General features: G+C 41.0%; 1 protein-coding gene across 4 annotated transcripts in view; it reads right to left on the bottom strand.

The window, feature by feature from the left end:
• The window catches only part of SSH2 (slingshot protein phosphatase 2), a 266689-nt gene that overhangs the window by 89285 nt on the left and 164206 nt on the right, over positions 1-13198 (bottom strand). Inside the window, exon 1 of one of the 4 annotated variants that reach the window (XM_064271493.1) lies at positions 11330-11546. The exons of 2 other annotated variants lie outside the window; for them this stretch is intronic. In XM_064271493.1, coding sequence (XP_064127563.1) covers positions 11330-11457 — 128 coding nt within the window. In that variant the 5' untranslated portion in view covers positions 11458-11546. Of the gene's footprint in view, positions 1-11329; positions 11547-13198 lie in introns of those variants that run through there. One more of the 4 variants, XM_064271494.1, reaches the window with a different exon arrangement.

Consider the following 13198-nt stretch of genomic DNA (forward strand, 5'->3'; position numbering starts at 1 on the left):
ATTGAATGTGAGATTTTATTGGGGAGGGATGAGTATCACAGAGATGGGGTTGACAGAATGGTCTACAACAAATCTCATCAAAAGGACGTCAGAAAGATTGTTTCACCCATTGTCTGAATCTATTTTTTTCCCCCTCACCTTCTAAGAAGGAATATCTACATTGAAAAGTATTCTCATTTTCACATCCCCCCACAGACAGCCCAATTTGTCAAGCCAAAAACTTCCCACAAAATAAAGATGATATAATAAAAATAAATTAAAATTTTTGGTGTTTATAGAGAACTGGATATATTAATTAACTTTAGGAGAAACATAATAATTTAAAGTGGCAGAGAGAAGTAGCATCTCTCCTAAGAGCTGTTAAAGTGATTTCTTCAAACCACTAATTATGCTAATGGCAACAATATTCTGCATCATACAATACAAAGCTAACTCTAGCCCTATCTAAAAATAGTTCAAATATCCTTTTATTTTTTGGCTTCCACCTTAGAAATTCAGAAACGTCTATGTGACGGCATCTATAGCACTGTAATTTAGTCTCCAGGCAGTTTAATACATGGTAATTAAAAAGACTCACATCTACGAGAGACCCAAGGAGAGATGTGAGCAAGATGATCTGTGGAAGTTTGAGCCCCTCTATTACTCTAAGGTCCAAACAGCTCTTGGAAAACAGACTGACAACCTCCTTTATTTGGCTTTGGGTAGTGGTATCTTAGTGTAATTTTAGAGAAATTACTCAGTATCAGGAGTGAAGATAGGTGAGCGCACAAGTTGATTTGCAGTAATTAACAAACCAACGAACAAAAAGCTACCCTAGGTTAATCAATAAGAAATCCTGAATTGAGCACATGACAACCTCACCTTTCCTGTTCATCTTCATTCTGTAGATTTCCTCCTTAGTTAACTTGGCTAACCATACGTAGTTCCAGTAAGGCCAAAGTTCAGAGTTTTTATTTTTGGTTCTAGGCCAATTACTGCTCTACTGACTTCAAACAAGCACAGCTGTGGATAAAACCGTATGTTATCACTGCAACTGAAAAAAGCACAAACGCACCTTTACACTCCTGACAATGGATCGTTAACCTTTCCCTCCTATTTCAGGGCCATAACGCCCAGCAGATTCACGAGACATAAACTAATGTAATCACCCTTTAAAAAAATTCCACTTTTTAAGGATATATTCTCTATTCAAGGATCAGAGAAATAACCACAAAAATAGTCAATATTAGTTGAAACTAAAAGAGATATCTCACACCTCTTTTAAATATTAATATTATTCCTTTAGCTAACTGTGTCTACCAAAGAGAGATTAAAAAAAGTCTTTAAATCATAAATGAATGCCTAGTTTCGATCACTGAATTTTCAGTTATTCTATTTATGTTTGTCCATTTCTTTAGTGGACAAGACTCTAGATTTAAAAAGCATCACAGGTGATAATTACACTTATTCAATGAAAACAGCAAAATTTAATGTAAAATTTCGAAAGGCAAAAGTTTCGTAAGATTATAACACTGGAAGTAGAACTTCTTGGTTTGAGGCCCTCAGACGACTCCTGCTAAAGAGCTGTTTTAGAGCATAGAAGAAGATGGTAGGCTGCCTAAATTGTTTTACAAATCAAACTAAGTTGAAGAAAAAAAAAATTTTTTTAAGTTGAAGAGTCATCACCAAATGTTCAACAAATATTTGAGACCCTAAATGCAGAAATCGTAAATATTAGTAAGCCAAATCCAGTAACATGTTAACAGAATGATACGAATAGGGTATAGCTCAATTATGTAAGGATGATTCAACTTTAGCAACTCAATGTAAGTCACTGCATTAGCAGTAAATGGGGAAAATCAAAGCATTCCAATAGATGCCAAAAAAAAGCATTCAATAAAATTCAACAACTATATCTAATTTAAAAACTTTGCAAATAAGGGATAGAAGGAACTGCCCTCAACTTGATAAACAGTCTCTGCTAGAACCTGTGGCGTATAGTTTACTTATTACAAAACATGACACTCATTCCTTTTACTATGGAAAACAAGACAAGCTCACTAGCACTGCTAGTATTTAACACTACACTAGCAGCTCGAGCCAAAGCAACGAGAGTTATAAATACTCAGAGACAAAACTCACTTACAGGTGATATAATAATCTACCCAGGAAAATCAAGAAAATAAGCTATTCAGCAAGGCGGCCTGATATAAAAACAAATATAAAAAGCAGCAGTTTTACTACACACCTGCAGTGACTAGTTAGAAATGCAGCTGGGAATGCAGAACTCATTCACAAGAGTGACAAAAGCTTTATAAAACACCCATGAACATACCTAATAAGAAATGTGTAACTACCATATGAGGAAAACTGTGAAATTTAAATGAAAGTGAATTCCAACTGAAACACCAACAGGATTAAAAAAAAAAAATCGTACTTGACAAGCTGATTCTAAGACTTATCCAGAAAATAAAATAAGCAAGAATACCCAAGATACTAAAAACAAAAACAAAAATACTAAGGGAGGCCTTGCTATATAAGGTATCAAAATAGCCATTGAATCTGTAAGTGTGGCACTGATGTGTGAACAGAAAACATATCTACAGAACTTAAAAGTACAGAAAACCAAACCAAACCCATTGCCGTCAAGTCAATTCTGACTCATAGAGATCCTATCGGACAGAGTAGAACTGCCCCCATAGGGTTTCCAAGGAGCGCCTGGTGGATTTGAACTGTCAACCTTTTGGTTAACAGCTATAGCTCTTAACCACTGTGCCACCAGGACTCCTAAGAGTACAGAAGCAGACCTCAAATATTTGTAAGAATTAAATGATTAACACAGATAGCATTTCGCATCAGTGAAGCGAGAATGGATTAAACAATAAATGATACTAGAATAAAAGACTATTTGGAAAAAAAGTAAAGTTAGCTCCCTGCTTCACACTATGAATAAAAATAAATTCTAGATGTTTTTGAAGAGTTAAAATATTTAAAAACTATAAATATATTAGAAAAAATATAAAAGAATACTTTTATCATCCTGGGGGGGTTGGTAGATGGAAGAGGTTTTTTAAAGTATGAGAAACAAAACCCTGAAGTCACAATAGAAAATACTGACAGATTTGACTACAAAAAAATTAAAAACTTTTATATAAAATACAAAGTTAAAAGGCAACAATAGGCTAAAAAAAAGCTAGGAGGAAGTATTTTGCCACATATTTGGAATACAGAGGAAGCACAAAAAGAGAAAAAGACAAATATCAGTAGAAAAATGGTCACAAGTACAAACATGCAAATCACAGAAGAAAAAAGCAAAAGGCCGATAAAAAATATAAAAGAATATTCAACCTCTATGTAATACCCAAAACCAAGTCGAGTAGATTCTGACTCACCGTGACCCTATACCTATAGGACAGAGCTGAACGGCGCCATAGGGTTTCCAGGGAGTGCCCAGTGGATTTGAACTGCTGACCTTTTGATTAGCAGCCAAGCGCTTAACCACTGTACCACCAGGGCTCCCCTATGTAATATGGAAACTGCAAATAAAGAAGCATTTAAGAGTAGGAGAGTAAGACTGCCTGTGTTTGCATCCTGGATGTATAATCTTAGACAAATTACTTAAACTCTCTATGCCTCTTATCTGTAATTGAGTATAATACCTCACTCATAAGGCTGGTAAGAAGAGAGACAGAGATAAAATGCAAAATGCTTAAGACAGTGCCTGGAACATAGTAAGAGCTCAGTAAAAACTAACTGCTCTTACTATTGGTGAACAATAAGAAAGTAGGTAGGACTTACACTACCTGACCTTAGAACCTACTCTACAGCTACGGTAGTCAAACAGCCTAGTACTCGTACAATGACAGACACATGGCCCAATGGAACAGAATTGAGAGCCCAGATATAAATCCATCCACCTAAGGTCATCTGATCTTCGACAAGGACCCACAGTCCATCAAACGGGGGAAAGGCGGTCTTTTTAACAAACAGTGCTGGCAAAACTGGATGTCCATCTGCAAAAAAAGAAACCTGACCCATACCTCACACCACAACTAATTCACAATGGTTCAAAGAACTAAATATAGGACCAAAAACTATGATGATCATAGAAGAAAAAATAGGATCAACGGTAGAGGCCCTAATACACGCATTAACAAGATACAAACTATAACTAACATCACAAACTTCAGAAGATTAACTGGGATCGTCTAAAAATTAAACACTTATGCTCATCAAAAGACTTCACCGAAAGAGTAAAGAGGGGAACCTACAGACTGGGAAAAAAATTTTGTCTTAGACAAATCCAACAAAAGTTACATGAAAATCCAGTATCTCGCCAACAAAAAGACAAATAATCCAATTAAAAAATGGGCAAAGGATCTGAACAGACACTTCACCAAAGACATTCAAGCAGCTAAAAGACACATGAGGAAATGCTCGAGATCACTGGCCATTAGAGAAACGCAAATCAAAACCACAATGAGATCCCATCTCACCCCAACATAACCGGTATGAGTAAAAACAAAAAACAAAAAACAAAAAAACCCCCAGAAAATAACAAATGTTGGAGAGGCTGTGGAGAGACCGAACTCTTATGCACTGCTGTTGGGAATGCAAAATGATACAACCACTGTGGAAAACAATACAGCACTTCCTTATACAGCTAGAAACAGAAATACCATATGATCCAGCAATCCCACTCCTAGGAATATATGCTAGAGAAATAAGAGCCGTTACACAAATAGACAAACGCACACCCATGTTCACTGTAGCATTGTTCACTATAGCAAAAAGATGGAAACAACCTAGATGCCCACCAACAGGTGAATGGATAAACAAACTATGGTATACACAATGGAATGCTACGCAACAATAAACAACAATGACTCTGCAAAGCATCTCACAACATGGATGAATCGGGAAGGCATTATGCTGAGTGCCATAAGTCAATCACAAAAAGACAAATATTGTATGAGACCACTACTATAAAAACGAATGAAAAGATTTATACACAAAAAGAAACAATCTTTGATGGTTATGTGGGAGGGGAAGGGTGGGGAGGGAAAAACACTAAACAATAGATAAGTGGTAACTCTGGTGAAGGGTAAAACAGTATACAATACTGGGAAAGCCAGCACAACTTGTCCCAGGCAAAGGTCATGGAAGCTCCACAGACACATCCAAACTCCCTGAGGGGCTGAATTACTGGGTTGAGGGCTGTGGGGACCCACAGTCTCAGGGAACATCTAGCTCAACTGGCATAACATATATTATAAAGAAAATGTTCTATATTCTACTTTGGTGAGTAGCGTCTGGGGTCTTAAAAGCCTGTGAGTGGCCATCTAAGATACTCTACTGGTCTCAGCCCATCTGGAGCAAAGGAGAATGAAGAAAACCAAAGACACAAGGGGAAGATTAGTCCACAGGACTAATGGACCACAACTACCACAACCTCCACCAGACTGAGTCCAGCACAACTAGATGGTGCCCAGCTACCACTACTGACTGCTCTGACAGGGATCGCAATAGAGGGTCCCAGACAGAGCTGGAGAAAAATGTAGAACAAAATTCTAACGCTATCTCTCTCCCTCTCTCTCTCTCTCTCACACACACACACATGCACAAACACACAAAAAAACCAGACTTACTGGTCTGACAGAGACTGGAGAAACCCTGAGAGTATGGCCCCCAGATACCCTTTCAGCTCAGTAATGAAGTCACTCCTGAGGTTTACCGTTCAGCCAAAGATCAGACAGGCCCATAAAACAAAACGAGATTAAATGGGCATACCCGCCCAGGGGCAAGGACTAAAAGGCAGGAAGGGATAGGCAAGCTGGTAATGGCAGACTCAAGCAAGGTTGAGAAGGGGAGAGTGTTGACATGTCATGGGGTTGGCAACCAATGTCACAAAATAATATGCGTACTAATTGTTTAATGAGAACCTAGTTTGTTCTGTAAACCTGCCTCTAAAGTACAATTAAAAAAAAAAAACGAAACAACAAACTGCTATTACTGTCATTATTACTACCAGGGTTGGTAAAGACACAGGGAAAGAGACACTCTTCAACGTATAGCTGGTTAAGAACAAACTGGCAAAGCCTTTTTGGAAGGCAGTTTGGCAGTATATATCAAATTTTTAACACATACATACCATTAGACCCAGAAATTCCACTGCTAGCGATTTATCTAAAGAAACATTCACAAGTATATACAAAGATGTATGTATCAGGATGTTCAGTGCAGCATTGTAAGAGCTCTGGATTTGGAGACAGGAAATGCTGGTTTTAGTTTCAGTTCTGGCAATAACAAGCCATGTAGCCCTGTGCAGATCACTTCACCATTTTGATTTCTTTATTACTCTATAAAATGAGGATGCTGATTTGCCCAATCTACCTCAGAGGAAAACTCTAAGGCAGTGGTTCCCAAAATGTAGTCCTCCTCGGACAAGCATTATCCGGAAATTTGTTTGAAATGCAAATTCTCAAGCTCCACCCCAGGTCTACACAGTCAGAAACTTGTGGGGCAGCTGTGCTTTCAGGAGCCTTTAGGTGATTCTGATGCAAGCTTAAGTTGGAGACTCACTATAAGCACTTATGAAATCACTTGGACAACTATAAAGCAGCACTGAAAAAGCACTATACTATTACTAACACAAAAAATAAAAGTTTTCACCTTTCAACTTCATGAAAAGGTACATTTTCGGATAATTACCTTACATGTTCTTCTGTTGTTCAGTGCTGAGTGCAGCTAGGAAGCCAAACTTATATGTGAAACCAAGTAAATACAAATACCTTAGGTCAAGGACAAAAAGCTCAAGCCTGGTCTTCATAACAGGAACACTGTTTCAAGGTAACCTGGTAACCTTTGCCAGCATTTTATCTAATAATTCTTGAACCTTCCCTGAACTGTTCAGAATACAAAAATGGCCACTGATCTCTCGACAAGCTATTTGTTGGCATATGACAATAACAATAGGAATGCTGTGGCACCTTGTTTAGTGACCGCCACTTGGAGACTGAATGGTGGCTCTCTAAAAATAACATAAAACAAAAAAACCCAGGGCTGTCGAGTTGATTCCGACTCATAGCAACCCTACAGGACAGAGTAGAACTGCTCTGTAGAGTTTCCAAGGACTGCCTGGTGGATTCTAACTGCCGACCCTTTGGCTAGCAGCCGTAGTACTTAACCACTATACCACCAGGGTTTGGCTTCCACATTTTTCAGAAGTTCAAATGTGTGTTTCATTAAATAGTATGCACAGACTCTTAAGGGTATGGAACTTTTCATGATCATTTGATCAGTCAGATCCAAGACTCTCAAGTTTGATCCTCTAGGTTGTCCACACATTTTTTTTTTTCCCTGAAAGGACTAACATTTATGACAGTAACTATTCTTTGGTTTCATGAATGAATCTGATAACTTTTTACTGTTATTCATTGATTTCTGTCAAAAATATCACCATATTTGGTAAGTTTTATACAATGGAAAGTAGAGACCTTAATCTAGTAATGATGATATAATTCCCAATAAAATGCAGAAATACCCCAGCTATTCTATAATTTCACCTACATATAACACAGTTGAAAGCCAGTAAATTAGAGCCTGTGAAATCACCAAAATGGGTACCTAATGGCCATCCTCTAAAGGTCATATACTTCCCCCATAGGAGAGTCCCTAGGATTCTCATTTGGTATTTACTCTTTGACGCAATTCTCATAGGATTTGTTACTTGGTTTCTAAAGCCAAAGTAAATTTGAGGCAGCAAATGAGAAAGGGCAAAAAACTTTTACGGGTGACAAGAGAATTAAAGATTTGATAAAACCATAAAAAAGCAGGTAAGAACTCCAAAAGCACTGGAATCAGGGGCCATCACTAGGCAATGTTAGAGCTAGAAGGATTAGAGATCACCTATTTCAACCTTCTCATTGTATGGAGACTACCAGAAGCTTAAAATACTCACCCAGGGTGATATTGTTGCAGTCGAGTCGATTTCGACTCATAGCGACCCTACAGGACAGATTAGAACTGTTCCATAGGGTTTCCAAGGAGCACCTGTTGGATCTGAACTGCCAACCTTTTGGTTAGTAGCCATAGCACCTAACCACTACACCACCAGGGTTTCCCCAAGGTGATATAGCTAGAGTAAAACCTGCGAAAGTTAGAAGCTGTGTAAGGGAGGAAACCTGTCAGAGAAGGAAAACTCAAACACTTTCCACTAATAGAGATGGACAGAAAAGTGCTAAGAATGCACCCTGTCAAAGGCGGAAAACTTGCGAGACCTGGAAAAATAAGGCAGTTCCACTGAGTTCTGGCTCTCACAACTTTCACTTTATTTGTTGCTTTTCTCACTATATCAAGTTCCATGTACTGTAAGGCAGCGTTTTAAAATACTTCCATCTAAAATAGTTAAAATAAAGGCTATAGAAATCCCTCAACTAACTGGAAAAGCTAGCTCTCCAGAACAACTAATTCTATCAGGGTGTGAGTAAAAAATTTTATTTTAACTTCTTGGAAGAAAAACCCGAAATATGGAAGAGAAATTAATGGAATTATTCTTTTTCAACTGTTTTCACCCAAGACATGACTCTCAACCTTGACTGCACATTGAGTTCATCCGGAGAGCTTTAAAAAATCCTGATGTATATAGGCTATACCTCATATCAATTAAATAAAAATTTCTGGGATGCCACCCACTCACCAGTATCTCTTTTGGCTCCATTTTTAAGCTACATTTTAATATGCAGTCAAAGTTGAGAACCACCGGGCTAAGGGTATTCACGTGTTAAGACACTGTCCTTCAACCCCCAAAAACACACTTAGATTTTTTTGAGTCAGTCCTCCCTTATTACCCTAAATCTGAATCTTTTAGTTGCTCCCACCAGACACTGTAATTTACATATCTGGTACCACAGGGAAATTCGCACACCAGCTGACGTTTAGAGTTCTAAGTCTTAGAAACAATACTTCCTTTTAGGAAAGAGGTCCTTAACCTTTTTCGAGATCACAGATTACTTTGAGAATCTGATTTAAAAAAATACATTTATCTCCCCAACATTTTCACAGGATCTCAGAGAGCATGTGGGGCATTCTGAAACCAATTCATGTAACTCTAGATAACCATGGACCCCGAATTAAGAACTTCTGCTTTAGGTGCCAACAATGTGTGTATTTAAGCTCATAAAATTTAGGATTTCATGCGAAGTGATCCCTGAAGATTTTTTAATGATGATGAAATGGGCAAGAGCACGGATGCTAAATAAGCACGACCTCTAAAACAATACTAATAAATACAGTTTAGAAAAAGGGAATATTAACAAGTCTCTTTTAAGGGGGAAAAAAGTGGCAAGAGACAAAAACGAAAGAGAAATACTCTGATAATTCTTAAAGAGTTTGTCTATCTTAGCAGCAAAACTCTTAGAATAGTAAATACATTTTTTTCTCTAATAAGTTGAAGGTGTCAGCAGTTCAAAATAATTTCCAAGACTGCCAACTCTCAAAAGTGACATTGCAACTACTAAGACAGAATAATCACTTTACAGTGGTTAAGACCACTGGCCTCGGAAACAACTGGATTCTAAGGACTGTTTTGTTACTTACTAGCTCTATGGCCTTGAGCATTAACATAACTTCTCTAAGCCTCAACTTTATCACCTATAAATTAGTAACTTAGTTCATTAGGTTCCTGTGATGATTAAATAACAGGCATTAAACAATTAGCACACTGACAAGCAGTCAATAAATGGCAGCTATAAATGACTGTTTAATTTAAATTAACTTATTTTGGGGGGCAGGGCCTTATAATTTGCAACGTGTTACAACGGATATGATTTCTTAGGAGCCTATGGGAGTATACCCATTTTGTAATGGAAGAAACTAAAGTCAAATGACTTACCCACTGACATTAATTAGTAGGAAGAAAAATTTGGGCTTGTTTGATTACACTAGGAAGCATGATTCAAAACTCCTTCTCCCCTAAAAAGCTTAAAAGCGCTGCCTTTTTAAAAAGTATTGCTAACAGTATTATTTTGAGACTCATTATTCAGTTTCAAGTTATTCACTACTTTCCTTTTCTTTCACTTCATTTGCCTTTTAGCCTTTTTTAAAAAAGTGAAAATGTAAATAAGGCAGTTTATTTAATTGTGTGCAGAATTTGCAGGACAGGGCAATAAAACCCCTGTTATTATTATTTTTTTCCTCCTATTTCTTTAGCAGCTCCATTACGAATAAACACAAAGGGAAAAAAAAGTTCAAATAAGTTTAATTGGAATTGATAGGAGAACAAGCCATTACTCAAAATAATAAATGCGGTGTACCATTATCTATAAATCACTTTACATGCTATTCTTGGACCTTTAACAAGGAATAATGGAAAGCTATCTGTTGTTGGACATTGCAAAGCTGTTCAGGGTCGACCTGGGAGGGAGGTGGTGGGGTTGGTTAAGAGCTGGGAGTCCAGGAAATCTCAGCAGGTGACTCCTTCTCTGAAGCCACTCTGGAGTGAGTGCTAATTCACTATGCAGACCAAACTGCTATGTGAAAAAAAAAAAAAAAAAAATGTGAAGTAACCCTAAATCACCCCACTGGTTTAAGGATGCAGCTTGAATAGATGGGGTTCTCGTAACTGTGAGGCTTGACATTAACCACAAGTTTGAGCACACGCAGTTCTCAGAAACAGCTAAACCACAATGCAAGGGAAGGACAACTACTCCACAAACTTCAAGAACAACGATTTAAATATGCGCTCGCATTCTTGCACTTTAGTGAATGAAGCTGCTGCGCGTGCTGGCTTGGGTTGCGATCACCTAGGGGGAGACAAAAAGTAAATCCAACTACTTTTAGCCTAGTTCCCGGTGAAGAGCGGACTGCCTTTGTTTGTGTGAACGGTTTGCAAAAGAAATTTATGGTCACGCACAAACTTATTTTAAAATCTAAAGACGAGAGTCTGTTCACCAACAGGACCCGCACCGGAGTCCCTAGCGTTTCCGGCGGACGGCTCCGACTCTACCCCTACCCCCGGCCCCCACGCCAACCCCGAGTCTCTCGCGTGCCATACGGCTCCGGCTGTCACTTGGTCAACTTCCCCGGGACTGCTCCACTTCCAGACCCCCCCAAAGTTTACCGGGCAGGTTCTTCTGCCCGACCTCCCCTCCCCCCGGACGCTTTCTGCCTTCATGAGCTACCCCGCACCCCCACCCCACAATCCCCCTGGACGCCCCGAGACTTCCCAGCACGCAGGCTGCGATTCTGCCCTCGCTCGCTTGCCTGCCCCCCAGAATGCTGGAGAAAGAGGCTGCCGGAAAGACAACTTTCCGCGCGCTCGCGGAGGCGGCAGGGCGCGCGGCGCACTCACAGCTGGTTGATGGCGTTCTGCGAGATGACCGCGTTGGCGGAGAAGTAGGGGATCATGTCGGGGCCACCGATGCTGCAGGTGCAGGCGGGAGGCGCTCTTCTCTCGCAGGCCAACGTGCTCAGGGTCATGGGGCCGGCTCAAGGCGCTGCGCTCGGCATCCTGGCCCCCGCCCGGCTCGGGCGCTGGGCGCTCGCTTCGGGCTCGGCCGGGTCAGGGGCGCCGGCAGCGCTAACTCCCGGCGGCCGAGCTGGGCCCGCCGGGTCGCGCGGAGGCAGCCGCCGCAGCCCTGAGGCTCGGCCGAGGAGTCCCGGCGGCCGGCGCCGCCAGCAGCCCGCCTCCATCCGCGTCCGGGGCGGGGCGCCGCGGCAGGGGCGGGCCGGGTGGGCGGGCAGGGTCCGGAGGGCCCGGAGGGTCGGCCCGGCCGGCGCCCCGCCCCGCCCCGCCCCGCCCCGCCCCGCCCCGGAGCTCGCCGCGCCCACGCGGCTCCCGCCGCCCGCGTCCCGGCCTGGCCACGAGGGTCAGCCCCAAGGAGACGCCGCTGAGGTGGAGTGAAGCCAGACAGGGTGGGCGAGAAAGGCTTGCATTTCTTTAAGAAGAATGTTTCAGCGGAAGGGTCCTGCTTCTTAAACGGCTCTATACATTGTACCTCAAACAAATCCCATTTTCCGAATTACTTTAAAATTGAGTTTTAAAAGCCCTGCATTCACAATGCAACACATTTATCAGGGGTTTCCTATGTGCTAAGGGCTCAGAAAATTCAGATTAGATTTTTTTAAGATAACAGGTGAAGTTAGGATGGAAGAAAACCTACCCACACTCTAGATAACACAGGCTAACGCTAGGAAATAAATTTATAAAGGGCTTTCCTGGTCATCCTCCGATCCACGGATTCCCAGACTTGACTGCACATAGACGTCCCTTGTGGACATTTCAATACTCCCAAGGCCCAGGCCAAACCCTAGATCAATTTCATCATAATCTCTGACGGTGGCATCTGGACATCAGCATTTTCAAAGCTCCCCCGTGGTTAAGCACTCGGCTGCTAACCAAAAAAAGGTCTGCAGTTCGAATCCACAAGCTGCTCCTTGGAAATCCTATGAGTCCGTATCAACTCCATGGCAACGACTTTGGTTTTGGTTTTTGGTGCCAAATGATCCAGCGAGGAAGGAAGGCTAAAGATTATGTCCTCATTTTACGGGTGTAGAAACATTCAGGGTCTGCCCAGATGACCTGGTTTGTAAGTGATGCTGATCAAACAGGAACTCAGGTTTTGACTCCTGAGGGTTTTCCCCACCAAACTGTATTCCCTGAAAGCTTTATGGGTTTAAGTTCTTATGTTCCTTTCACCTGACCAGGAAACAGCTCTTTGTAAAGTGAGAACCCTCTCATGCTTCCCGGCAAAGTAGTTTTTGGTTTACCTAAAGCGGCTGGCACAGTGCAGGCACTCAGTAAAATAGCCCTATCTCTGGTCCTTCCAGTCTCATAAGCCAGAAATCAAACCACCTGTTGTAGATTAGATTCCAACTCATAGCCGCCCTATAGGATGGAGTAGGACTGCCCCATAGGGTTTCTAAGGCTGTACATCTTCACAGAAGCAGACTGCCATCTTTCTTCCACAGAGCAGCTGGTAGGTTTGAGCTGCTGACATTTTGGTTAGCAGCCGTGTGCTTTAACCACTGCACCACGAGGGCTCTCCATGTGCATAAAAACAAATATTTTCTGCATTTCTGAACACTTGATTAAAATATGTATCAATAAAGCTACCTTTAAATATCAATAATGTCACCTTCAGGACTAAGATGTGTCTGACCCAAGACTCATATGCATGTGAAAGCTGGACTACGAATAAGGAAGACGGAAGAAAAATTG

This window comes from Loxodonta africana, chromosome 18 (genome assembly GCF_030014295.1).
Source record: "Loxodonta africana isolate mLoxAfr1 chromosome 18, mLoxAfr1.hap2, whole genome shotgun sequence".
In the NCBI taxonomy this organism is placed as follows: Eukaryota; Metazoa; Chordata; class Mammalia; order Proboscidea; family Elephantidae; genus Loxodonta; species Loxodonta africana.